Genomic DNA, 25,171 nt, shown 5'->3' on the forward strand with positions numbered 1-25,171 from the left:
TTTTTTTTTTTTTTTTTTTTTTTTTTTTTTTTTTGGGTGTGTGCGTGCCGGAAATTGATTACTACGGATAACATGTCCCGGGGATGACGAGAAAGATGCAAGTGCCGGGCGAGGGGGGGGGCCTGTTAGGCTTGGGGCGGACGAGGTGTAGCTAATTTCCTGGGAGGAAGGGGATGATGGTTGGTTCGACGGGAAAAAGGGGGGCCCGGGTTGTTGGGTTCTCCTCCGAGTCCGAATTGACGATGCGGGTCCGTCGCGTGGCATGAGCATGAATTTCGATGTTGGACGTAATGCCCGATGGCGGCTCCCCCGGGTTCGGCCAGGATTTGCCTGTGCACGGTGGCATTTCGTCACCGTCTTCATCGGCGGGTTGCCTGCCGGTCGACCTTGACATCGGGTGACACTGCGGCAGTGATGAGTCACTTGGTGCGATGGAATGACGGGGAATGGAGATGTTGGAGTTGACTAGTACCCTAAAAGAATTCATTTGCACTTCCCCGCCGTTGAAAAGACGAAAAGAAAATCAAAAACGTCTACAAAAGCAAACCACGCCACTGCATGCTTCCAACACCTTTTCTACCGCACGTTTTGCTAGAGGAAAGATGCGATCCAAACCGACGACACATATACATCTAGAGGTAGAGGGAGACGGGACGGGCCGCTACAAGATTGGGTCGTCCTCTGAAAATCCCAAAATCAAGAGCCGGCCTCCAACGCAGCCGAGGGCCACCGTGGAACCTCTCACGGCCGAGCGCGTCGGCCGGTACTCCGGCGGTAACCACAACACTTCCTCTGAGTCTCGTGTGATCCAGACTTTGTCTTGACTGATTCCATAGCCGCAAAAGGTTGCCGCTTCCGCCGCATCAGCCCGCGGCCGCGACGTCGCACCGGTGCCAGGTCTCAGATCTATGGTGCCTATATTCGTGTGGAGCTGCAGGTCGGTTTCTGAAAAGGAGATTTGGCCAACTTCAGAAGCATCGCGGCCGCGCATCCAAATCTTCCGTCGACACTGGCCGGTAGATGTGTCCCAGATCATGAGGGTATCATCTGCTGTCGATGCCAGCTGCATGCTGTTGTTAGAGAAGGCTGCTGAACGGTGCCATGCATTGTGAACAAATTTGCGAAGGCACTGTCCTGTAGCTACATCCCATATCTTAGCCATCCCGTCTCTTGAAAACGATGCCAGCTGTGTGCTGTCGCTTGAGAAGGCAGTCGAGACGGCGTATTTGTGATCAAGTGTCTGGCGACACTGGCCTGTAGCTATATCCCATATTTTGATAGTCTTATCCATCGACAATGATGCCAGAAGTAGGGAATCCATAGAAGAGTATGTAGGCTGGTGATATCTTTGGTCATTCCGCGTCTGTAAACATCCGGCTGTAGCCCTGTCTATCATTACAGTCCTCTGTTAGTATGTAACATTAATTATAGCTTCGTGTAGTTACCTGTAACGGAGACTGAGATGATACGGCCTTTGTGACTTTCGAGAGTCTTCAGACACCGGCCTGTTGCCTTGTGCCAAATCTTAACAGAGTTATCATAGGACCTTGATACCACCTTTGTGTTGTTTTCTAAGAAGGCTGCCGAGGTAGTAGCTTCGGTATGGCCCTTGAGCGTATTAAGATACCGGCCTGTACTGTCCCAAATCTTAACAGTTCTATCATCCGACGTTGACACTAATTGCGTGTTGTCGTCCGAGAAAGCTACCGAGCGAAGAGCACTAGTGTGATGTTTGTTGTGCGTCTGGAGACGCTGGCTTGTGGCCATGTCCCAGATCTTGATAGTTGTGTCTGCTGAAGCTGATACCAACTGCATGTTGTTTTTTGTAAAGGTTATTGAGTGCACCATACCAGTATGGCCTGTAAGTGTTTGGACACACTGGCCTGTAGACCTATCCCAGATCTTGATGGTTTTATCTGCTGATGCTGATGCTAGCTGCATGCCATCAGCTGAGAAGATGACTGAAACAACTTTCCCTCTATGGCCTTCAAGTGTTTGGACACATCGTTCGACAGTGATATCCCAGATTTTGATACAATTGTACGCAGACGCCGAAGCTAGCTGCATACCGTCGTTTGAGAACGCTGTCGAGAAAATGGGGCCGGTATGTCCTGATAATGTCTTGATGCAGTGGCCGGTAACAGTGTCCCAGATCTTAACAGTATGATCCAGCGATCCTGATGCAAGCTGCCTGTTATCGCCCGACAAGGTAAGTGAATAGATGTGCGCAACATGACCTGCAAGTGTTTTGAGACAGTGACCTGTGTTGATATCCCAGATCTTAATAGTTCTATCGCTTGATGCTGATGCCATCTGCGAGCTGGCACCGAAAAAGACCACTGAATCGACCGAGCCAGTATGGCCCTTTAATGTCTTGATGCAGTGGCCGGTAATTCTGTCCCAGATTGTGACGATGCAATTCTCGAACCCTGAGGCGAATCCTGAGGCAAAATGCCTGCCATCGCTTGCCAAGGCAACTGAAGTGACTTTTTTGCATGTGTGAACCAGAAATGTCTGGATACATTGGCCTGTAGTAATATCCCAGATCTTGACAGTGCTGTCCCATGAACTGGACACCAGCTGCATTCTATTACTGCAGAAGACCACGGAGGAAACAACCGCTTTATGACCTTCAAGAGTCTGCAGGCATGCGCTCCAATTGTCTTCCACAGCTGGCTTTATCGTGATCCACTGAGGCTCCTCGTCACCGAACACCGTTCTGATAGTACTAAGTTTCGGGCAGAATATGAGTGCGGAAGTGTAAACCTGAAGGGGACTGATTTCAATACCACCTCGATTGGCTCGAATAAATCTCAATGCGTCCCGGGCCAGATCCGTAAGTTTAGGGCTTTCTAATGATAGCTATACCCTATCAGTATCTCGTAAGAACTTGGATTGCCGTTCGAGACGTACCTGCATCAGATTTGCCAGCCTGGATACCTGAAGGATACCCTCCGACAGGCTCCCAAGGAGACTAAGCGCCTCAAACCAGTGAAGGAGATGCTTCTTCAAGAATGTATAGACTGGTCCGCCGTCACATAACTCTCGACCCCATTGACTCTGTTCGTTACAACCCTCCGCTAAATGGCTGACCCAATAGACACAGGAATAGCGGACAGACGCTAGCGGATCGGGATCGGGTGGCTTGACTCGGCTGATTGGAAATCCCGGCTTGCGTATTTTATACATATCGCGTCCAAGTGTCTCCTTCATGGCCTGGATCGATAGTGAGGCGACGATGTTGTGCACCGCTACTAGGCCAGACGGATGTTGCGCAATGTGCTTTGTCAGAAAGTCCTTTGCTGACTGGTGGATGATGTAAACAACGTTGTCTCTTATTGTGAGAAAAGATCCGCTTCGTCCTGCAATTGCCGCGATGTTCTGTTGCGTGGCGGAAACGCTCGGCGGCAAATCGACAAGGACCCTCAGCTCTTCCAAGTGAAGCGGGCGATACGCGGCAGCAACAGTCGAAAGAAGCTTCCAGCAGTGATTGGGTCTGTCGCGCCCTTGACTCTCGATCTGCCGTATCATTCGTTCGTATAGTTTGTCCAAACCGGCCGGGATATCGTTGATGATATCCATGACTTCCCAAACCTCCGCCTTGTGAAGCTCTTGGATGACGAGAGACACCCATAGGAACGTCCCGTTGGCCTTTTGTTGTATTTCGCTTCGGATTCGGTCTTGTTGCAAAACGTCTCCCTCCAGGACCGCCAGCTGCGAGATGCACTGAGAGATGTATGTGTTGACAGCGCGGGACACAAGCTCTGCGTTTTCCTTCAGCTCTAGACTCAACCTAGTCTGGGACTCTCTGGGCCGTATGACTTGCTCAATGTCGCGTCTGTTACGGCTGGAAAGGAGCCACTTTGCCTGAGTTGTTGAGGAGGCCTGAATAATGAGGTGAAGAAGCTGGCTGAGATCCGTCTCGCACTCGTCAAGTGCGTCAATGACTAGGTAGGTCGTTCGTGAGCCTAGGTCTTGTAAGATGAAGAGGAGAGTTCTTGACAAGACATCCCAGCTGTTTACGTCCTCGAATATTTGCTTGCCCGCATGGTCGTACTTCTTTCGCAATCGCTCAATCAAAAATGGCTGTTGATCGAGCAGTAGGTAGATGAGGCCGCGTAGGACGGCCGTTGCGTTGTTCAAACGCGCATCTGTCGCTTGGCATAAGAAATAGGAAAGAACCGTGCCTGCAGGCCGCTTCTCCAGCTCGGTGATGATGCCGCACATAAGCATTGTTTTGCCTTTGCCCGGGTCGCCCTTGACCCAAAGCATACGACTCTGCCCGTCGTCCTGCCATTGGCGGAAGTCGTCATGATCAAGGACCCAGCGGAAAGAGTCCCACAGTAGTCCGCCTTTACTGCGCTCGATGCGTTCCTTGTCGTCGCGGGGATCGCTGACACGTAAGTCCCTAAGAAGCTCGCGCTCGAGCTCACCGCTGGATGTTGGGCCTTCCTCATCGGTTAGCCAGGATTTGCAACCGCTCGCAAGAGAGTCTACCAATGTAAATGTCGCGGGCAGTAAAGTTTCCTGACCCCGTGTGTTGAACACCAGCGCCATGGAGTTCCGAGTGAGCACCAGGCCCCTGTGAGATTTGAGAGACCGTGCTATCGTCGTCGTTTTGAGGCATGGTCTTCTTTCGCTTTCGGGGGTTATCCAAGTCGGGGTCTTTCCCACGCCGTGTCCCTCTGGACTCGGCTTCCATCGCGTAGCCTCTCGCGGTTTGTAGGACGCAAGATTGTAAGAGGCAGCGTTGTCATAAAGTCTGTTCCATCAGGTTGTGCAAATAACAGCACTCAGCTGAGCAGGATTTGTTGGCCCACGTGCGCAGGCATCATCGGGGTTTGGGCGGTTAAATGAGGCACAGGAACCCGATAGAAACGTGAAATCCTGTAATCAGGATGTACCTAAGATAACCGCCAAGGCTGCCACTGCCTGACACCCCGTACTTCACAGTGCTCCGCGACCATCTATAAGAACTGAACCTCCCCACAAGCTTTGTCCCAGCGTCGGTAAATGATACAATATACAACAGCTACCTGATAAGACACCCTCACTGGAGTCTGAAGCGTCATCATGTGGGATAAAGCCAGAACACCCGAGACACACGAGGAATACACCATCGCGGTGGTATGCGCCATGAGCTTCGAGATGAGCGCTGTTCGCTTCATGCTGAGCCGGGAACATCCCCGTCTGCGGGCGAAGGACGGGGACTCGAATATGTACGTCCTCGGCGAGCTCAGCGGCCACAACGTCGTCCTCGCGTGCCTCCCCGGCCAACAGGGTAAAGGTGCCGCTGCGACAGTTGCCACCAACCTGGACCGCACATTCCCTCGCATCAGATGGCGGTTCCTCGTGGGCATCGCGGGAGGCGTCCCCAGCGACAGGCACGACATTCGCTTGGGCGATGTTGTCGTGAGCATGCCCGAGGGGCAGTCTGGCGGTGTCGTGCAGTACGATCTGGGCAAGGACACCGACGCCGGGTTCGTGCTCAAGGGTTCGTTGTGGCCCCCGCCGTCTATGTTAAGGAGCGCCGTGGAGATGATGCGGTCCGACCATCTGGTCAGCGACAACAAGATCGAAGAGTTTGTGACGGCGATGCTCCAAAAGGCACCAAAGCTCGCCGTTTACCAACGGCCATCCCATGAACCCGACATCCTGTTCCTCGAAGACTATACCCACGACGCCAGCAGCGCTACGTGTGCGCGATGTGACAGATCCAAGGCAAAAGAGAGAACACCGCGTCAGCCCGAGGGCTCCGTGATCCACTACGGCTTGATTGCCTCGGGCGACAGCGTGCTGAAGAGCTCGGCAAAGAGGAGCGCGGCTGTGCGCAGCTTGGGCGACGTGCTCTGCTTCGAGATGGAGGCCGCCGGGATCATGTCCGAGTTCTCTTGCATCGTCATCCGCGGCATCTCCGATTACGCGGATTCCCACAAGAACGACGCCTGGCACTACTTCGCCGCCGCTGCCGCCGCCGCTTGCACCAAAGAACTGCTCACCTACCTAGATCCTTCGGAGGCCCCGTCGATGTCCGCTGTGCCGACACCTTCCGTCGACGAAGCATCGAATCCCAGTACTGGGCCCGCCGGTAGCCATAGTTTCTATGGCACAGGCATCCAGCATTCCGGCTCCGGGAACTTCTCAGTCGGGAAGGATCTGCACATTAGGTGATGCCCAAAGACTGGGGAGCCGTCTGAACGACGTTCACGGCACAGATAGGCTTTCGAAACATCTGGTGGTGCTTACAGGTTCGACTTCCGGAGTGGGAAGACTTGTATATACCGCTGAGCTTGTTTCTTGCTTGACCAATGTCTTGGTTAAATTTGCCTCTGTTGCGGGCACATCTCGTCCCTACCAAACGAGCTTTAAGCCTTCCACATCTCTGTGTTAACTTCAGTAATAGCCTCAGCGTGACAAATGATCAGGTAGAATAACCGGTTTGCGTCTAGAAAAGGAAAGTTGTGCGTAGGAGACGAAGACCATCTCCAGAATAATCTCTTTCAACTGACAAGCCCAACTGAGATGAGCCAATCGTCCCAGTTTGCTTGGATACCTCAAGCGTCGTAAGCGGACCACCGTTTTGGACAGCGGGGGTACTGACAGCTATATCCTCATGACATCAATGTCTTTTTATCCATGTTTAAGGACTACGCCAAGCAAGCCATTCAAGTGCTCTCCAATAGTTGATCGTTCGTCATCGTTATGACTAGCTACCTAGCTGACAAACATGTGGCTCCTCCACTCGAGCCGAACTTCCTCCTCCGTCGTCTTCCTGACCCCCATGGAGACCTCGTACAAGAGGGGTGTGCATTAGGTATCCATCCTTCCAACGCCTCAAGAAAAGAAAGAAAGCAAAGTCCAAGGTGATTCGTTCCCCGACACATCCCCAGCTCGTCGAGCCCGTCTTCATACAAGGCTAAAGCGGCTCTCGCGAAAACCAGGGGGGCCATCGTAGTAAGAGCCATTCCGTACTTGCAACGAAGCAAGCTAGACGGCATAGAGCAGGGTGCAAAGCGAGATATGAGGCTGATTCTCAAGCCCATAGTGTACTTTTCCATCCGGTACCATACAAGAAAAGAAAGCAAAAAGGAAAAAAAGAAGCCAGGTGGACCAGCTGTGAGCTCCCCAAGCTGGCTCGCGGGCCAAGATTTTTAACGGAGCAAGTCGGGCGTGCGACTGTTGCATTTTTATATACTCTGGCAGGGATATGGGCAGCTCGTCTTGTACGAGTGAAATGCTGAGCTCAAAAGCCAGGCCGGAATGTACGGTTCGGCTTTCCGGCACTCATGGTCTTCTAGATCTTAGGCGCTGGAATAGGCGTTTCCTTCTTGGCAGACTTGGGCTCTTCGGTCTTTTCCGACTTTCTTCGCTTGTGCTTTTCCTTCTTGGGCGTCTCCTCAGCTGCAGGAGAGGACCGGAAAGGGACTTGAGGGACGGGCACGACGGACTCGCGGCGAACACTTGGAGGCTGGATAGGCGTTTCTTTGCGGGCAGAGGCAGTCCGGGAGCTGCTGAGAATGGCCAGCTCGTCATTCTTGGACTTCTTGGAGATCTTCGACTTAGACTTCGGCAGAGGGGTCGAGATCTGAGGGGTAGGACTGGAACCGGTAGGGATGTTGGAGAGAGAGTAGCTAGCCGTCGGGATAGTCGGTGGAGGAATAGCCGTGACCTTCTTGGCGGAAGCCTGGACGGCCCCCAGAGCAGAGTTATCGGCGTCGCGCTTGGCCTTCTTGGTCTTCTTCTCGGCATAGGCAGCCTCCTTCTCCAGCTGAGCAGAAGCGTCTTCCTCGTCTGCAGGGACCTTGCGCTTCGATGCCTTCTTGGATTGATCGGGAGTAGCGGCAGCAACCTTCTGTCCCTTCAGGAGCGCCGAATTGGGGTTGGAACCCACACTCGAGATCGACTCGATGCTATCGCGTCGCTTCTTGCTCTTCTTATCCTTCTTGGAGGTCAGAGGCTGCGAGTTGGGGACTTCAATGACAGTCGACTGTGAGTCCTGAACGGGGTCTCGGGCGGTCTTGTCCTTCTTGTCCTTCTTTGTGGCCTTGGGGGTAGGCTCGTCGATGTCCATGGCATCGCCCTGAGTGGACGCGCGCTTAGACTTCTTGGAGCTGGACGGCAAGGCAGGAGCTGGCGCCATATCGACGTCCTCGTCGCTGTCGGATGAGGCATCAAAACCAATCGAGCCCAGCGGGGTACCATCAGAGACACCAATAGGGTGGAAACGAGCTTTCAAACCCGGAGGCTGAGGGCGTGCAGCGTTCGGCTGGTTGAGTGTAGGGGCACAGGGCTCGCTGCCGACCAATTGGGTTACACGCTTGACGTGCAAGACCTTGTCGACCTTCTGGGAGGCTGAATGTAGTTAGCATATTGCACTACGGGGGTCTGAGACGTTCTGCTTACCCTGTTCGTAGCGAGTGCCCTTCTTGTTGGGGATGAGGAGCTGCACAGCAGTGGATCCGACGTCGAAGCCAACGGTATAGTCCTCAGAGTTGTGCTTGAAAATGGCATCGCCGTTCTGCGCCTTGTCCATCGGGATTTGAAGCTTCTCAATGACGTTGATGGGAACGGATGCCGGGGCGGTAAAGTACCAGAGCTGCTTGCCGTCGAGCTTGGCCTTGGCGAAGAAGTCGCTCATGTCCTTTCCATCCTCATCGCCTTGAGCCTTTCTCAGGACGAAGTCCTTGCCGACGAAGCCAGGAACGGTGAGGTCATTGCTATTGCGTCTGGCAGTAACAGCAACGGCATTGTCATTAGACTCCTCATCGGAGCTATCCTCCTCGTTGCTAGATCCATCATCATCATCATCATCATCACCTTCCTCTTCTTCTTCTTCTTCTTCGTCGCTGGAGGTGGCCTCGCTAGAGCTGGTCGAGGCGGGCTTGACCACCTTAATGCCATTAACCGCGGGCTTGGCCGCGGACCTTGTGCGCTTTGCGGCCTCGTCTTCCAATTTGCTCTCTGATCCGCTCGAAGAGGTGGTGGATGCGCCATTGGTGGGTGCCACCTTCACAGGAACCTTAGGTGCCGGTTTCTTGTTGGACTCGCTCTCGCTCTCGCTCTCGCTGCTGCTATCGCTGGAGTCGGACGCTTCCGCTTCCGCTTCGGAATCCGAGGACTCTTCGGATGAGCTTTCGGGCTTTACAGGAGCTTTCTTGGTGGTGGAAGCGGGCTTCGCGGACGAGGTCTTGCGTTCGGCATCGCTATCGGCGACCTCGTCCTCCTTGGCGCGCTTAGCCTTCTTGAGGGGTGTACCAGCAGGTTTGCTCGACGAAGTCTGGCCATTGAGCTTGTTCACAATACTGGGAACTGCCGGAGTATCACTATCACTATCGTCACTGCTGCTAGTGTTGTCCTCTTCGTCGGTATCGGAAGCGCGAGGGTCGAACTTCTTCTCGACCTTGGCCTTGGATTGAGAGCCCCGAGCAAATTTGCTTTTCGATTGGCTGAGAGCCGGCTCCTGGGACTGTTTCTCCATCATAGTGCTCAGCAAGTGAACGCCATCTAGCTTGCGTGTCGACATCGTGTCTAGGATGTATCGGGGAGGAAGACGCGAGACGGACGTGGCGTGGACTGAGGGCGTCGTGATGGTGGAATTGGCTGCGGCAGGAAATTTTCGAGGGTCTCGCGAGGATCCAGCAGAGCTTGCCAGGGTTGCACGGACCATTGGTGGGGTTGCAGCGGCAGAAGCTACCGCGACGCGCAGAGTGCCAGGCGTGGCGGGCGTGGCGGGCGTGGCGGGCGTGCTGGGTCGTCTCAGCGAGGGCATGGTGGGGGCTCGGCCGCGCATGAAGGATTTTCCACCATTGTTTTTCGGTGTATGCATTTCGCTTCGGAAACTCGCAGAGCGACGTCGGCCGCCGTCGGATTTTCCAGACATCTTGAGATTGCGGACAATATCGGATGCCTTGGGCTTGGCGTGGCTTGTGGCAAGATTTTGAAGAAGGAAAAGAAAAGGCTGTGTGTGAGTTCGGCAGGCAAGAGTTGTGTTGTAGAGAAGAAAAGTCGCTGACCTTTCGCAGTCGGCAAGGTCTGTGAGGTCTGTGAGTGAGAAAGAGAGAAAGAGAGAGAGAGAGAGAGAGAGAGAGAGAGATAGGAAAAGAAAGTGAGATAGATATCCTCAGCAGAAGTTGCCGGCCGTGGCTGCCTCTTTAAGTGCCGAGTACGTACCGGCCACTTTAAGAGGAAGGAGTAGGACACCACGTCTCTCTCCCCGAGTGTGAACTGAACGAGAGCTGTTCATCACGCCTCACTTCTCTCTCAGACGGGCATCTCGGCTTTGCCATCACTGGTAAGGGCAGCTTCATTGCTTTCATCTACCAATAGAGGGAAAGAGCCAAAGGGGGTTCTTTGCTATAACCTCTTTTAAGCCATTGATTCATTGTTGGGAAGGCGGTCTCGATCCGGCATGGCAACGCCAAAGCGACGCAAGGTTGAGACGTCTGAGGGCTCAAGACGTGAGTTGGTCCCTTGGGCTGTTCCGCTGAGTCCTCTTTAGCCCAAGTGCCTGCTAACATCTTGCAAAGCAATGAGCGCTTTTGCTCTGAGGCAACAGCTACTTTCAGCCAGTCCGTCTTTGTCGCCAGCGCCTCAGCCTGAGTCTCAGCCGGCCCAAGAGTCACAAGCATCAACCCCGAAGTCCACCTCCAAGAGGCAGTCCCCCGCAAAGACAAGATCATCAAAAAGGCTTGCAGACACCGAGAAGGCGTCAGAACCTCTCCAAGAAGCAGCAATTTCAAGCTCCAGCCATAGTAAAATCTCGAACAGCCATGATGTAACGCAGGCAGTAGATATGACCACCGCGCTAAAGTGAGAGACTCTTCCGACGTGTCTACCGCTCGCTGACACTTGTTAGCAGTCCGACGGTCGATGTTGAAGATATAAGATCAGGAAAGTCTGGCCCTCAACAATTCTCGACTTTCAGGCCGACAAAAAGCAACTCCCGCAAAATCGCCGGCGGGATTCTGGAACTCAGGCTTCATGACAGCGAGGTAAGCGACACCTAGGTCATCACGCATTACAATGCTGACGGGGTCAAGCGTTTTTTGGTGCTCGGAAGCTACGGGATCCGGGTAGCTGACGGCGAGGTTACCATCGCGGGAGCAAGCATCCGGCCTAGCGATGGCATCAGATGGGTGCATGCACCTCACTGCCATGCGATCCCTGTGCTGCGTTGTACGGAAGAGACAAGGCTAGAGCTTCATCCGCATCCGCAAGGAGCCAGTCTCCGAAAACTCGAGAGACTTTCGCCTCTCTTTCGAAGTTTGTGGCACGAGCCGGAGCCAAAGATGAGCAAGCAAGCCGCTAAAAGAGATACATACAAAATTGTGAGAGAGCTCCTCCGAGACGCAGAAAGCATGGCTAACTGACTGCCTGTAGATATGCACCACGGAAGATGCGCCGAAGCGGGCCTTGATTCAGGACCTGCGCTCTCCTCCCGCCTGGAATAAGAAGCTGGCGGGCTTGACGAAAGCAAGGCAGCCGGACCAACCGCCTTTGAGCGTGATGCTCTGCGGCCCCAAATCATCTGGCAAGTCCACGTTTGGTCGGATACTGGGAAACCGCCTTCTTACTGGCGCCGGCCAGCAGACGCGAAATAGGAAAACGCCCCTATCGGTGGTGGTGCTAGATCTTGATCCCGGACAACCGGAGTACACTCCCGCGGGTACGATCGCATTGGTCCACGTAAGAGAACCAAACCTGGGGCCGTCCTTTACCCATATAGCGGCAGGGGAGCAGCACGTATCTGTGGTGAGATGCCACTCAATCGCCTCGGTTTCTCCCGCCTCGGATCCAGAGCTGTATTTGGAATGCGCATTGGACCTTTACCACCGTCACCAAAGCGCGTGCAAGGGGCTACCCTTGATCATCAACACCCCTGGTTGGGTTCTGGGGACCGGACTCGATCTTTTGACCGAGCTGGTGTCAACCATCAAACCCACCGAAGTCATATACATGTCGGAAGACGGGCCTAAGGAGACTGTCGAAGGCCTGCAGGCGGCTTGTAAGGAGACTTTTACACTTCTGCCTTCCCAGCAGTCGGAGTTCACCTCGAGAACGGCAGCACACTTGCGCTCGATGCAGGCGCTCGCGTATTTCCATACTGTTAAGGATCCTTCAAACAGACTGACATGGAATCCGACACCGTTGTCGTCGTCACCGCCACTAACGGTTGGCTACAAGGGCAAGAACCGCGGTGTTTTGGGTATCATCAGTTACGAGTACCAGCCACCGGCAGAGTTGCTTGCGGAAACGATCAACGGTTCGATCCTGTGTCTGGTCGAAGCCGAGGACATCAAGGCGTTTGACCGCCTCGCCAAAGAGAGTGAGGGAATCATGACACGTGCACCAGGCCCTGATGCGATGGACGTTGACGGCAGTGCATCAAACTTGGACTGGATCATCTCGAAGACGCCGGAGGGTATCCCCTACATCCCGAACTCTGACGCTCAAACCTTGGACCCTCGATACTCGCAAACACTCGGCATGGTGCTGCTTCGCGGCATCGACACCAAAAACGGCGCCCTGCAAATCCTCACCCCGGTTCCTTTGGAACGCATCGTGGCTGCAAAAGAGGCAGGCCACCACTTAGTGCTGATCCACGGCAAGCTCGACTCACCCGGCTGGGCGTACACCGAAGACCTGTACTACCAGTCTTTCAACAGCACCGAAGGCGACGTTAGGGATGACACGGTGGAGGTCATGGACGAGGACACGGAGAGTGATAGGTCAGACGAGGAGCCTGAGAACCTCGAGCTGGCCAACGACGTCAGTGACACACCGTGGATCGAGGTACTGCAAGGCCACGAGAAGCGGCCGGTGGGATCGCGTGTATGGAGAGTACGGCGGGATTTAGGGCGGGCCGGGCCGGGAGCTGAATAAGAGATGAATGAAGTGGAAGTAGATGCCGAATGGGGTGGGCTGGAGAAAGCCAAGGTGCATAGACACATACCACACCACCACCAGCATGAGATACATAGTACTATTGTAAGGCGTCTGCAAGGGCGGATCCGTGCCCTCCCACCTACGTCTCACATGTTGCATTGTACCGTATATACACAGAGCATGCATGCAGCATTGCTGCAATCGCATGCTTTCTCCCACTATTGTGCTGAGGCTTTGTCTGCCACACGCAGCCATTTAAACTACGCAGGAAAAATACAGCGTGCATCACTGTCCGAGTCCCCCTTCATCTTTTCCCCATTCCACCCGCCAGGGGCCCCCACATGCTATGACGTCTCGGACCCGGTTTAAGAAATATCCAATTCCCCAATGATACCCCTCCTTTCGGCCCCTCCTTTCGGCCCCTCCATTTGGCCCCTCCACAGTGCCACTCTTTGTCATGCTTTCTCATTGCTTATTTCCCCGATAACCTAAGAATGCCAACACAGCAGTTCACTGCTGACTATGCCAAACTCCCCGGTGCAGCGGTATTCCGAGGACTTGCCGATCGTGGGATAAATCCGTTGGTGGCATGAATGCTTCGAAGTTGGAATGAGGTTATAAAAAAATTATTTTTTGCCAGCTTAACCTCTCATCAACGCCTTGGAATATTCCCGCTTCCCAACTTCACTCGTTTCTTCGTTTGACAGATACCCTGAATATGACGGCTCTTCCCGACAGCGAAGTCGATGTTCTCATCATCGGCGCCGGCCCAGCAGGGCTGATGCTCGCGTTGTGGTTATCTAGACTTGGTGTCAAGACGCGCATCGTGGACAAGAGGACCTCCAAGATCTACTCAGGACAGGCAGACGGGTGAGTAGCTCTCGTCATTCACCATGAAACTCGAATTCTTACATAGTATGCAGCTTCCAAGTAAGGACTCTTGAGATCCTAGACAGCTTTGGCGTCGGAGAGCGCGTATGGAAAGAAGCAAACCGCATGCTAGGTCGGTCAAGCCATGTTTGAAAAAAACAAACATACACTCAACCAACTCACACTGCTGCAGAGGTTTCCTTTTGGAACCCAGACGAGAGCGGAAAAATTGCGCGCAGCGCTCACGTCGCAAACACCATCCCCGGCCTCTCTCGCTTCACCGAGTCTGTGCTCCACCAGGGCCGCATCGAGCAGTTTTTCCTCGAAGCCATCCGCGCCTCCTACGCCTCCGCCGCGGACGCCCTGCACGTTGAGCGCATGGTGATCCCCACGTCACTCGAGATTGACGAGAGCAAGGCCGATGACCCGGACGCGCACCCCGTGACGGTGACGCTGAGACATCTGACTGAGGAGGAGGCGACGCCGACGCAGATGCTGAGCAACCTGAACGACGGCCTCTTTAGGAGCAACCTCGCAGACGACGACGTGGGTGAAATGCTGGACCGCTCCAAGGGGCGGGAGGCAAGGGACGAGATTGTGAGGGCGAAGTATGTCGTCGGGTGCGATGGGGCGCACTCATGGACGAGGAAGACGCTTGGTGAGGGGTTTGAGATGAAGGGCGAGACGACGGATGCTATTTGGTGCGTATTGGCGAGACGAAACGTCGGGAAGGTCGAAGCTGACGGACGCGATCTAGGGGCGTGATGGACATCGTTCCCATCACAGACTTTCGTGAGTGTGAAAACTCCAGGCGACGCAATGCATCCAGCTGACGAATCAATAGCCGATATCCGGTTCCGGACCATAATCAACAGCACTTCGGGCGCAGTCATGGTCATCCCGCGCGAGAACAGAATCGTCCGTCTCTACATCCAGCTCAAGGAGGTCACGGCCGGCGGCGGCCGCCTCGACAGATCCCAAATCACCCCGGACTTCATCTTCAAGTCCGCACAGAAGATCTTCAGCCCATACAAGCTCGAATATCACTACTGCGATTGGTGAGCTCAAGTCTCACCACCAGGCCACGGGGGTCGACTGCTGACAGCGACATAGGTGGACGGCATACCAGATCGGTCAGAGGACGGGTGACAACTTCAGCAAGCTCAACCGCGTCTTCCTCGCGGGAGGTAAGTAGCCCCATTTTCCCAACCCTGAAGGCAGCAGCTCACCGGCCACCCTCAGATGCCGTACACACGCACTCCCCCAAGGCGGGCCAGGGCATGAACGTTTCGATGCAGGACAGCTACAACCTCGGCTGGAAGATCGGCCTGGCCTGCAAAAACATCATCCCCCGCCACACCCTCGCGACGTACGAGCTCGAGCGCAAGAAGATCGCCAAGGATCTCATCGCGTTCGATGGCAAATTCTCCAAGCTGTTCACGGGCCGCCCTGCCAAGGACATCCAAAACGAGACGGGCGTCACCGACGACGAGCTGCAGCAGGCGTTCCACAAGAGCCGGATGGTATGCGCAATTTCGTCCCGATGAATACACGCGAGATAGCTGACACGCAAGCAGTTCACGAGCGGCGTCGGTGTGGACTACCAGCCCACCGTCTTCGTCGCCAAAGAGGCCGAAGAAACCGACCAGGACCCCGGACTGAGGAAGAGCGCCGCGGAGAGCACGCCGTCCCTCGCCGCGAACTGCAAGCTCGGCCAGCGCTTCCCGTCGCACAAGGTCATCAGCCAGTCCGACGCCCGCCTGTGGGAACTGCACCACAAGATGCCCTCCGACGGGCGCTTCCGCCTCGTTGTCTTCGGCGGCGACATCTCACGGGGGGGCCAGCGCGAAAGCGTCAACGCCCTCGGCGCATGGCTGTCGTCATACCTGCCTGGGCTGCCTACAATCGGCCTTTCGCCCGCGTCGGACCCGCATGGCGGGTCGATGAAGTTCAAGACGGACGCGGACCCGTCCATCGTGGACGTTCTGCTCGTGCACACGGCGCCGCGGGACGAGGTCGACGTGCTGAAGGACGTGCACGAGGCGTACCACCCGTTCGACAGCAAGCTCGGCTGGGACTACGACAAGATCTTCGTGGACGGGGAGACGATGTACGAGGAGCCCCAGAAGGCGTATGAGAAGTACGGCATCGACCGGGTCAGGGGGGCCGTCGTTGGGCTACGTCCGGATGGGTATGTCGGACTCGTCACCTCGGTGGACCATGGCGGCCAGGAGCAGATCCAGAAATGGCTTGACGGCGTCTTCCAGGGCTGATGAGGATTGCCTCGCTCCTCGGATAGACAAAACGATTTACTTCAATAAGAGAAAGATCCGATCGCCGACGTTTGGTGTATTGTATTCAAAGCGTCTGATAGAATGCGATTCAGTCGATGCAATCTACCTTTGCTAAAGATCATGGATTGTTGAGGTATACGTGTGTCTTTTCAGGGAAAATAATGAGCGTAAGCAGAGGAGCCCATCGAGGTACACACACACACACGGGTGGAAACAGGTTGACCAGATCCAATGGAGAGGGGCAGCCCAGTCATTGGCCAGAAGACAACCAACCCCTCTTCCTGCGAGATGATAAGATGAAATCTTCAAACCCGAGAAGGGGAAGTGGAAAAGTGCAGAGGAAAAATGAAACCGTCGACTCTATACAGCAATAACCCCGTCTAATTACAACAACGTTATGCGTCGTTCATCATAAGGAAAAGGGGGAAAAAATCCAAAAATCCAAAAAATCCGATGTCCAACGCCATTGCTTCGTGTATCGTTCCGTCTTCACGCATACACAGAAGCGAGCCGGGCCGTTGAACTAACTCCCTTGCACAAGGTGTGCACCGTTTGGGGGCGGCGCGCTCGGCTTCATCCCAAGTGGAATATCCCGGGGCAGGGGTCTCCTCTGCTGCAACGCACCGGTGGTGACCTGAGAGACTGTCATGTCCAGGGCAAACCCGGCTAGAGATCACCAAGGATCCCCCCCCCCGGTCATGGGAGACCATCCCACACAGTAGAGCCATCAAATAGTGTCAGGCATGGAAACTCGAACACACGCCCATGGCTGCGGTGGATATCGCGACCAGTCAACGGGGGGTTAGCACCGAAGAATTAACCGCCGACGGCCTCGAAAGGCCTGCTCGTCCAGTGCGGTATAAGTGTCGGACTGTCGAGGCCTGACATCGAGCCAGCAATCACCCCCGGGCCATCATTCACCGAGACGTCGAGAAATGCGAGCTGCTGCTCATTCTGTCGTATGAGAACGACGTACGAGTCGGGGGGGGAGGGGCTGGTTGAGCAACACTATAGGCACGACGACGGCATTTCGACGTCGTCTTGGATACGTGGGGCTCGCGTCAAGACAGCCGCTGGCTGCATGTAACATGTTGCGAGCCCGTTTTACTTTGGGGTTAATGTTGTCGATACGGAAGAGCATAGGCACGATTTGATTGCAGCTTTGCATCGGCGACGGCGGTGTTTGTTGTTGTCGTAGCGAGGATGTGCCGCGGGGGGGGGGGGGGGGGGGGGGGATGTATATGTGTAGAACGATTCGCCGACAACTGTCAGATTGTCCGTCCATCGGGGTATTTACGAGCAGCACCTCTCTGTCTCTCTCCAGAGTTCTCTCTCTCCCCCCAGAGTTCTCTATCTGATCCAACGTACAGGTTTCGCGACGAGGACTCTCCTCGCTGCGAGGCGTGTACCCTGCAGACGCCGCCGGCCTCCCAGTTCCAGCCGAAGAGTCCACACGGGACGTAGCAGCGCGCGCTGTGGTGCACCCATTACCTAGATAGGCACCTAACCCCGTCTCTAGACAACGCCGGCTTGAAGTTAGGCCGAGGGGGATTCCGTTGATCGCCGACAGGAGGCGGGGAAGGTGGAACGATTATCCAGCGTGTTGACCATCTGGAAGGGTTTACGATACGAGCGTGCACACACAGCCGTTTGCTTTGTTTTTGTACCTCAATTAATTGGACTTGATCATCACCGGCCTGTTGGCCAAAACGATAAGCTTCTAATTTCAATTTGCACAAGACCTTAAGATGCCATGACTTTCCCCAGGCCCCCGTTTTTATTTTTTTACTTCTTCTCCTGTTTTCCCATCACCCTTCCCTTATTCTCTGTCGTATTTTGGCGTGATGTCGCTCTCATCACCTTAGGCTTGATACCGGATGCGGAATATGAGATTAGATTACGTGTCATTAGTCAAAGCCCCAGCCCCCGGGATTAATCAACAAAGGACATCTCGTGCTGCACACGAAACTCTCTACTCTCTCCATTCCATCATTCCTCTTCCATTATATATACGTGGTCACCGTATATTCCCTCAGCATCATCGTCCACCATCCGACCGCGCCTGGGCCGAAGCTCCGATGACAGTTGAGTCGATACTCGATGCACACAGCGAATAGACAAACTCAAGCACAGAAGTTGCGATGCGAACGAATCGACCTAGCTCAGGAAAGAAAACAAAACAAAAGAAAAGACATTAAAAAACAAGGAAACTCCAGCCACATCGCCAGATACCGACCGACCTGAAATGCCTTTTTTTTTACGACGCTTTTTTCAATCGCTTCCGACGCCTTAGCGTGTATGCTCGAAATAATCATTGATAACAGCAAACTCATCGATACTTCCCAAAGAAAAGGCCTCATTATCATTTCCTCCTCTTCATCACATGCAGGCGCTTCTTCAAAGCGCCTCCGCTTGTCCGGGACTTCATATATCAGCCGGTTCAAGAAGCCTTGTTGACATGGCTGCATGTGAGGGGAATGCGTTAGCTGATGCCGCGGGAATACTGAGATGACGTATCACACACATTCCCGAACTCGGAGGCGGGTCCAGCCGATCGCCAACACCCCACTGATTGCTGAGAATGCGGTATTCATCGCAACAAGTGTTGCGGTCGCTTGCTGAATGACTGACTGAATCCAGGACAACGATGCCACTACTCGTCGAATTGCCTGCCGATGCCCTGAAGATCCATGAGCAAGTTGTCAGCGGCCTGGCCGTTGGTGGATTCGTTGCCTCCTTCGTTGGGAAGGAGCTGGTCGATAGCAGTGACTGCGCCGACCACACGCTGAGTTCGAGCATCTTGGTGCTCAGCAGTGCCGGCATGATCGCTGCTGCGGCCCCGTAGGGCTGTGTCCGAAAGGAACTGGCCGAGGCGCGCGCGGTTCTCCGCCGAGTTTTGCTCGGCCGTGTTGGGCCCCGAGTTACCACTAGCAATCAGCGTCGTCAGTCGGACCGAAAGCGAAACGATCGAATCAATATGATACAGGGAGGAGTGTGGGTGGAAGTGCGGGTTCGGACAAGGAGGGCTCAGCTTTTTGCCAGGCATATTCTTGTCGGCACTCGCGGTTGTTTAGCTCGTCCTCTTCGATAGCCACCCTGCCTGGGTAGCCATCTCAAGACGCCTGAGCTACCAAGACACGTCCTTGAAGCAGACTTCATGGACGGACTCCCGCGTAGGCGAGCGATGGTGTCTCATGGGCCGTGTTTCTCACGTACCTGTAGGCGGAGCCCTGCTCGGCAGCGTTGGAGGCGGCGTCGGCATTGCCGTTCTGATTTGGAGAGGCTTCCATGCTGGTGTTTTGGGAATAGCAGAGGCTAAGGGAATAGAGCCACGATCCCGTTCAGGTGTCTGTGTGGTTGGTTGCTCTGGTCGTCTGTGGGAGGTGAATGGTGTATAGTTTTGAGGAGAGCTTCGCGGCAAGAGTGGAAAGTCAGGTGGGTTTGGGGAAGCAGGGCGGCAGGAAAGGTAGGTTGAGTGAGGAGCAAAGCAAGGTGTGAAGTAGGATGGTGGGAGTAAATAAATACAATACTCTTGTGCATGACCAAGGACACTTACGATCTGGGGAGTATGCAAAGGAGAAGAAAGCTCCTCGGCGAGAGAAGGGGGTCGCTTTTTTTCTTCGTGGGTGCGGGAGGCGGAAGCTGGGAGCTGTGGCTTTCGGTGTGCGCAGAAGGGGGGAGAATGGAGTGAGAGTACTTGGTTTGTAGTGTGGAGGGGCTTTGAGTGACAGTTCTTTCGTCAGGTACCTAGAGTTAGACGGGACGGACAGGGACTACAGCTCGGGCAGCCGATCTCGCTTTGGGACGAGGTCGCGGCAAACCCTTTTGTCGCGGGCGTGGGGATCCAGCTTTTAGCGGTTAGTCCAGTCGTAAGGCTCATCCTGGGGTCCCAGGATAGTCCTTGTCCCTCGGATGATTGCCAAGTGAATATGATTCGGAAGTGCAGCGCAGCGCAGCAGCAGGTGCAGGCATTCTGCATCATTCAGAGCACCTGGGCCGGAACGTTTTGGCATGCTGCGCATACCCCATACCCACGTCCATACACAGGTGGACGTACACCCGCATGCCCACACACAAGCCCCTCCATCCTTTTCCCTACCGTTCTGATCATCCCCAGCTGCCGTCTGGCCCATGAAAAAAAAGTACGATGGCAGGCAGCCTCGATACTCAGGTTCTCAACGACGACGGAGCATGAGGGTTAATCGCCCAAGTGAAACGCCCATCTTCTCCTCACCGACGTTCCAATCTTAGATCCCATCTGCTTCCGCCGCCCTCACGGCGGCCGTGGCGGCCACTTCTGATCGACCGCTTACCATCACAATCCCTGTCTATCCGACCTAGTACCTACCTAACGCTTTCGTTTCACTCTCGTTTGTTGCCTCGCATGGGCACTCAAAAAAACCAAAAAAAAAAAACCAAGTTGATGAGCTATGCGGATGGTGCTTGGCCCCTGTATTGCCTCCACTTGCTTTCACTCGCTCGCCCGGGATCTTTCTTTTTTTCCACGGTTTTCCCAGCCATCTAATCGAACCGGTGCACAACTCACCTCACTCATCTCATTCATTGCTTATCCCTGTCCGGCTACTTGGCCATGGGCTGCCTCAGCCACAATGCTTACTTGCCATTATACCAATACCGCCGCCAACCAAACGCCCTAACCAGAAGCTGCCAATCGACTGCCGAGAAAAAAATATAAAAATTTGCAGCGATGCTGGCAAGATGCATGACACGCCACGCTACTCTCTTGCTCTGTAGAAAGAGGGAGGGAGAGAGGGAGAGTTGTGCGTGGCTTGGAACGAGCCAATTGCACCCACAGCATCCTTTCTCCCCCCTCCTCCCTCTTCATACGAAAAATGGCGATCCTCTGTAGCGTTCTCCAACAATTCAGTTTCTCCACACCCAGAGGGGCGGTACCGCAACGTTCCAAACGAGAGAAGGCTTCTTTTTTTGAAACAGAATGCCACTCAGTGTATTGGCGTTCGATCTGAAGCAAACCTCGCGGGCGCAGATGGATAAAATGCACGCGCGAACGCATCGCTCGAGACGGGCGACTGGCCATTTGGTCTGGCAATCGTACAGGCTAGGTGGGTAACTTGGGGTGCCGAGCGACTAGCGTAGTCGGCTTCGAAGCAATTGCTGATATCATGGGCCTTGTGGTTGGCACGAGTCCCAACGGCCCAGCACACACATCAATTGGGCGTCGCGTTTCTCCCGGCCATCCGTCATGGGCTAATTAGTCAGTGGTAGCTACTTGGTCGGTTACACACCGTCTGACGGCATTGTTGTCAGTCCGGAAACGTCTGTTTTGGAGAGTCTTTTTTTCTTTTGCCCTCCCCCAACTGTTCATGCTCTTTCTAATCTAGTGGAGGGGGGGGGGGGGGGGTTCGCATGGTTCGCCCCACTGTTTTCTGTGATGCTGGCTGCCTGCCGCTTGGTCGCCTTATGAGCTAACCAAGTGTAGACTAGCTGGCCTCTTGCCCTCGGCAGCTGCCGCCGGCCTGGAAGGAAGCCAGGCGTTGGCGGAGAAAAGCGGCCATCGTGGTGCTCAACTCAACGTGGCGACTAGGGAACCGTTAAAGAGCTCAAAAACACAAGGAATAAGAATGGTTGCGGTTGAAATAGACTTCAGACGAACAGCAGGGACCGGGCCACTCGGACTCCAAAGTCTGTGCATTGACCATGTGGGATTCTGTCATAGCGGTCCCGCTGTCATGGATCTATCTACTCAAGGATAACCCACCGAGAAATCTGGGTCGTGTAGCGAGAACCAAGTCTCCATCGAGGACTGATTGTTTGCAAATTGCGATGAACAAGTCGTTTGTGGAACGTACAAAGGGATACAAACCGACCCCACGCGAGCCCGAGGGAAAGGTCCGACCTGTTGAAAGCGTCACGCCGACTCCCGTACCTGACAGGTCTAAGGCATTCCCAACCTGCAGCCACCCCTGACACCATCCATTACGGTACCCATCAACGCACCACCCGGATCCATGGTCCCAGCACTGACTGCCATGTGCGTTAAAACGACGAAAGCGAATGATTTGCATAGTACCCGAGTACACGTACGCCAACGCCATCACGCATGACAACTGTGCGCCCGGCCCACGACAAAAACCTTTGGGGCAATTGCGGCGCGACGAGCCCATGCAGGAACAGGCAAGCTGGAATTGCATTCTTGGCTGTTGCCCACAGGTGTCGGGGAGCGTTTCTCGAGGGCGCGCACGAACAGAGCTTGACATACAGGTCTAGATGAAAAAATTGTCCAAGAAACTCGGCTCAGACAACGTCAGCGTTGAACTCCCGAGCTTGTGGGGATGGGATGCTGCTGGACCTACAACGGCAGGTGCCATGGGGGGCGTGTCTGTCTGGAACCCTTGCAGACGCTATTCCTTTTTTGGAAACACTCCACCCACGGCAGTGGCGCTCTCATCATATCCGACTTTTTGATACGTTTTGACAGTGTCGCTAGGTATCTTAATTCCCGAACTGTGATCCGGTTCCGCGCAAGGCTAAAGGCACGGCGTCGACGGGCTGCCCGACAGCACCGCCGGCGCCGGCGCCACTGGAGCCTAGCCCGAGGTGATCGATGTCGGCAACGGCAGCAGCCGCTAGCGACGACGAACGCTGTTGAGTTGTGACGGTCCCGTGAACAAGACGAAGGGACTGGTCCGAGAGGAATGTTTGAATGCGCGCGTCTCTCTGGCCGCGGGCTTCACTAGAGGTTACTGTTTTTGTAGCCGAAGAGTTGCTGCGATGTTGAGCATCATCAGCAATAGCACGACACGACTCAGTAGCGTAGCTCCGCAGATGAAAGGGCAAGGAGGTAGATGGGGAGAGGTTCATCTGAGAAACATACGTGCTGACCGAGCCCTGCTGTGGAGTGTTGGAAGACATGCTTGGGAGACGACGGCAGAGAGGAGAGGCCCGGGAAAAGGAAACGACCTTTCCCGGTTGTTTGGGCTGGGGAGGGATGTTTCTACGCCGCTGTGACAGGACAAGTGAGAGGGATAAGGGTGGACGGCCTGTGTGCTTCTTCGGAATTGGAAAAAGGGTTCTGGGACGTGCATGCATGCAAGCTATCTTTTTCTCCGTGGGAAAGAGAGAAACAAACATAGTTGTAGCTGGCGGGCCATCTCGGTCTATATGTGTTAAATGAGAAGAAGGGTTGCGACGGCCATACCTGTCTGTACGTTTTTGTAGCTTTCCTTGATCAGGCGGGGACGAGGTGAGGTTGTGGAAGAGAAAAGGTGCAAAACTGGCGAGGTACGAGGGTCCCATCCAATCAGGGTACATCGAGACCGATTCTTTGGCGGGCCCGAGGTGATTACCGTATATTCTTTCCTGTCTTGAGTCTCTGTCGCGTGGGGTGTCTGCCGGTGGTAGAGGTGTTACTTTTTCTTGGGCGCCACGACGTGTAGCGCCTCTGAGTGGGTGGACCGGGGCGCGGACGGCAGGCCGGCCGGTGCACCTTGCCTTGTAAACCGGCACAGCCCCTGCTAGCGGCAATGTTCCCCGAGCTCTCCCAAAAACCAGTCCTCATCCAGCATACAGTACCGGCTCAAAAGTCTTGTTACAGCAAAAAGAACACCCAATCAAGCAACTAGGATCCCACCGTGTGACCCATAATCATAAGGGATTTACACAACATTATCATAACAACCGGATTGTTTAGCCTTGGTTTATGTGAGACAAGCATCACGTGACTCTTATTGCTGTTGCAAGACTTTTGAGCTGGTACTGTAGATGGACACAAGTCTGCCGAGTTGGCGATTGATCCAAAATGGTAGGCGTGGTTCGCCATGCCAAGCTTCGCCTTGTGCCACCTAGATGGACTTGTTGGGCGTTAGATGTTATCATCAACATCGACTAGGTATCCTGCTCACCCAATATCCCTGTTCATGCAGCAATGTATCCCTGTTCATGCAGCAATGCCTACAGAGTCTATGTAAAATCCGACACAATTGACGCTGCTTCATCCACGCACTTTCCAACAGCTGGTTCTCGCCGAACACGCGAATCATGTCAAACGCCGAAAGCCGTCGATTAGCAGAGGCCCTCTCATTGGCATGCCAGGGCACCAGTGACACTGCTAGAGACCGACTGCAAGTACGTTCTATATCACTCGTGTCGGGGGAAGTGGCTTGTTTTCAGCAGTTTCCTACAGCTCTGGAGGATTCCCCCATTCACCTCGAGCGCGCCTAGAGCAAGCTACCTGATTACGTGACCAATGTCATCGAAAGCCGATTTCTACCTTGTTTCGCATCGTCAGCCGATCCTGAGACATGGGTATAGTAGCTGATATGCAGCGAAGCTGCTGACTATACGGTCGCTTTGGCGGCGGCGGGGGGGGAGAGGGTGTGCAATTCCTAAAACTCCCCAGATGTGCATCCTTCTGCTCGCTGCTTGCCATAGTGGGTGCGCCCGTTGGTGCATCTAACATGCTCCGGAATGGAAAGCTGCTGGGGTCGTGTCAACGCAGCCAGGGGCGGTATACGGAGAGCGCGGTAGGGATCGCGCTCGTAACCCCCCGGCAAAACGAACGTTTTAGATTTTTATTATTTTGCACGTCAAAGGAGACCAGTGTAAATGTACGAGGGGGGAGGCAAAGTCTAGTCGACCGGAGATGGAGACGGATCCCGGCTCTTTCTCTTTTTCTCTCTTCTAGGGACGACGGGTGAAGATTGCAGTTATTGGGTCCCCTCTACTAGGCCGTCTCCTACACATCAAATCCTGCCTCAAATATAGATCTGAATACAAGTGATGGCTGGGTTGCTGTGCGTCCCTATCACTGTCTTCGATTCGACCAATCCATCATCGGCGGCCAGCGGATCTCGCCGTGCGGTTGTAGGCACCACCGCGCCCCGCAAAGTTTAGCCGGCAAACATCCCTTCAACTTGCGGCGCCCGAGGGTCGTGTCGGCCACAATCGCCTGGCGTACCATGTGCCGCTAGAGGAGGAAATCCGCCTCAATTTGCCTACGCACATGCACCCAGGTCGCTACATGGGAACATGTGCGTCTTGGGGGACGAGGGAACCAGGACCATAGCCAGGTGCTATTCGTCCCGATAGGTGATGCCACTCGCTGTAGCCTGCATATTTGGTAAAATCCTCTTCAGCAGAAC

At 54.5% G+C, this 25,171-nt stretch overlaps 10 protein-coding genes across 10 annotated transcripts; 4 read left to right on the top strand and 6 right to left on the bottom strand.

The window, feature by feature from the left end:
* Positions 1 to 451: 451 nt before the first annotated feature.
* Positions 452 to 4,856, bottom strand: LY79DRAFT_559305 (WD40-repeat-containing domain protein). Its single transcript, XM_060558247.1, has 4 exons — positions 2,914 to 4,856; positions 1,446 to 2,862; positions 837 to 1,389; positions 452 to 774 (listed from the first exon to the last, which is right to left on the bottom strand). The coding sequence occupies exons 1-4, from the start codon at positions 4,555 to 4,557 to the stop codon at positions 633 to 635; spliced, it is 3,756 nt and encodes a 1,251-aa protein (XP_060412183.1). The 5' UTR covers positions 4,558 to 4,856; the 3' UTR covers positions 452 to 632.
* Positions 4,857 to 4,922: 66 nt separating this feature from the next.
* Positions 4,923 to 6,446, top strand: LY79DRAFT_559306 (pfs domain-containing protein). The gene has a single exon (XM_060558248.1). It carries the CDS (start codon positions 5,074 to 5,076, stop codon positions 6,169 to 6,171), a length of 1,098 nt encoding a protein of 365 aa, XP_060412184.1. The 5' UTR covers positions 4,923 to 5,073; the 3' UTR covers positions 6,172 to 6,446.
* Positions 6,447 to 6,634: 188 nt separating this feature from the next.
* Positions 6,635 to 7,176, bottom strand: LY79DRAFT_275696 (uncharacterized protein). Its single transcript, XM_060552069.1, has one exon. The coding sequence runs from the start codon at positions 7,056 to 7,058 to the stop codon at positions 6,711 to 6,713; it is 348 nt and encodes a 115-aa protein (XP_060412185.1). The 5' UTR covers positions 7,059 to 7,176; the 3' UTR covers positions 6,635 to 6,710.
* Positions 7,177 to 7,294: 118 nt separating this feature from the next.
* On the bottom strand, positions 7,295 to 9,880 carry LY79DRAFT_581261 (DNA-directed RNA polymerase I subunit; the record flags this gene model as incomplete). The annotated part of the gene is made up of 2 exons (XM_060560177.1): positions 7,295 to 8,352; positions 8,404 to 9,880. The coding sequence occupies 2 exons, from the start codon at positions 9,878 to 9,880 to the stop codon at positions 7,295 to 7,297; spliced, it is 2,535 nt and encodes an 844-aa protein (XP_060412186.1).
* A 330-nt stretch (positions 9,881 to 10,210) lies between these two features.
* LY79DRAFT_275728 (uncharacterized protein) lies at positions 10,211 to 13,026 on the top strand. The gene is made up of 5 exons (XM_060552071.1): positions 10,211 to 10,457; positions 10,527 to 10,809; positions 10,856 to 10,991; positions 11,040 to 11,327; positions 11,380 to 13,026. Exons 1-5 carry the CDS (start codon positions 10,409 to 10,411, stop codon positions 12,880 to 12,882), a joined length of 2,259 nt encoding a protein of 752 aa, XP_060412187.1. The 5' UTR covers positions 10,211 to 10,408; the 3' UTR covers positions 12,883 to 13,026.
* Positions 13,027 to 13,603: 577 nt separating this feature from the next.
* LY79DRAFT_591681 (FAD binding domain-containing protein) lies at positions 13,604 to 16,028 on the top strand (the record flags this gene model as incomplete). The annotated part of the gene is made up of 8 exons (XM_060561312.1): positions 13,604 to 13,755; positions 13,809 to 13,888; positions 13,949 to 14,456; positions 14,513 to 14,547; positions 14,600 to 14,813; positions 14,869 to 14,942; positions 14,998 to 15,278; positions 15,333 to 16,028. 8 exons carry the CDS (start codon positions 13,604 to 13,606, stop codon positions 16,026 to 16,028), a joined length of 2,040 nt encoding a protein of 679 aa, XP_060412188.1.
* Positions 16,029 to 16,887: 859 nt separating this feature from the next.
* LY79DRAFT_275718 (uncharacterized protein) lies at positions 16,888 to 17,258 on the bottom strand. The gene has a single exon (XM_060552070.1). It carries the CDS (start codon positions 17,215 to 17,217, stop codon positions 16,999 to 17,001), a length of 219 nt encoding a protein of 72 aa, XP_060412189.1. The 5' UTR covers positions 17,218 to 17,258; the 3' UTR covers positions 16,888 to 16,998.
* A 1,444-nt stretch (positions 17,259 to 18,702) lies between these two features.
* Positions 18,703 to 19,339, bottom strand: LY79DRAFT_519414 (uncharacterized protein; the record flags this gene model as incomplete). The annotated part of the gene is made up of 2 exons (XM_060555137.1): positions 18,703 to 18,976; positions 19,266 to 19,339. 2 exons carry the CDS (start codon positions 19,337 to 19,339, stop codon positions 18,703 to 18,705), a joined length of 348 nt encoding a protein of 115 aa, XP_060412190.1.
* A 2,574-nt stretch (positions 19,340 to 21,913) lies between these two features.
* On the top strand, positions 21,914 to 22,319 carry LY79DRAFT_559327 (uncharacterized protein). Its single transcript, XM_060558249.1, has one exon. The coding sequence runs from the start codon at positions 22,086 to 22,088 to the stop codon at positions 22,296 to 22,298; it is 213 nt and encodes a 70-aa protein (XP_060412191.1). The 5' UTR covers positions 21,914 to 22,085; the 3' UTR covers positions 22,299 to 22,319.
* Positions 22,320 to 22,384: 65 nt separating this feature from the next.
* LY79DRAFT_559328 (uncharacterized protein) lies at positions 22,385 to 23,280 on the bottom strand. Its single transcript, XM_060558250.1, has 2 exons — positions 22,906 to 23,280; positions 22,385 to 22,797 (listed from the first exon to the last, which is right to left on the bottom strand). The coding sequence occupies exons 1-2, from the start codon at positions 23,160 to 23,162 to the stop codon at positions 22,524 to 22,526; spliced, it is 531 nt and encodes a 176-aa protein (XP_060412192.1). The 5' UTR covers positions 23,163 to 23,280; the 3' UTR covers positions 22,385 to 22,523.
* Positions 23,281 to 25,171: the final 1,891 nt, after the last annotated feature.

The sequence above is a fragment of the Colletotrichum navitas genome (genome assembly GCF_030913465.1).
Source record: "Colletotrichum navitas strain CBS 125086 chromosome Unknown LY79scaffold_47, whole genome shotgun sequence".
NCBI classification, from domain to species: Eukaryota; Fungi; Ascomycota; class Sordariomycetes; order Glomerellales; family Glomerellaceae; genus Colletotrichum; species Colletotrichum navitas.

Bases quoted from the DNA above. Each gene is read 5' to 3' on its own strand.
- LY79DRAFT_275728 (XM_060552071.1), top strand. From the start codon at position 10,409: ATGGCAACGCCAAAGCGACGCAAGGTTGAGACGTCTGAGGGCTCAAGA. The intron at 10,810-10,855 runs GTGAGAGACTCT...GACACTTGTTAG, and splicing joins GATATGACCACCGCGCTAAA to CAGTCCGACGGTCGATGTTG. The intron at 10,992-11,039 runs GTAAGCGACACC...GACGGGGTCAAG, and splicing joins TCAGGCTTCATGACAGCGAG to CGTTTTTTGGTGCTCGGAAG.
- LY79DRAFT_559306 (XM_060558248.1), top strand. From the start codon at position 5,074: ATGTGGGATAAAGCCAGAACACCCGAGACACACGAGGAATACACCATC.
- LY79DRAFT_275696 (XM_060552069.1), bottom strand. From the start codon at position 7,058: ATGGAAAAGTACACTATGGGCTTGAGAATCAGCCTCATATCTCGCTTT.
- LY79DRAFT_559328 (XM_060558250.1), bottom strand. From the start codon at position 23,162: ATGTTTGTTTCTCTCTTTCCCACGGAGAAAAAGATAGCTTGCATGCAT. The intron at 22,798-22,905 runs GTATGTTTCTCA...TCAACATCGCAG, and splicing joins CAGCAGGGCTCGGTCAGCAC to CAACTCTTCGGCTACAAAAA.
- LY79DRAFT_559327 (XM_060558249.1), top strand. From the start codon at position 22,086: ATGATTTGCATAGTACCCGAGTACACGTACGCCAACGCCATCACGCAT.
- LY79DRAFT_559305 (XM_060558247.1), bottom strand. From the start codon at position 4,557: ATGGCGCTGGTGTTCAACACACGGGGTCAGGAAACTTTACTGCCCGCG. The intron at 1,390-1,445 runs GTAACTACACGA...CTGTAATGATAG, and splicing joins CATCTCAGTCTCCGTTACAG to ACAGGGCTACAGCCGGATGT. The intron at 775-836 runs CTATGGAATCAG...TGTTGTGGTTAC, and splicing joins GAAGCGGCAACCTTTTGCGG to CGCCGGAGTACCGGCCGACG.
- LY79DRAFT_275718 (XM_060552070.1), bottom strand. From the start codon at position 17,217: ATGCAAAGCTGCAATCAAATCGTGCCTATGCTCTTCCGTATCGACAAC.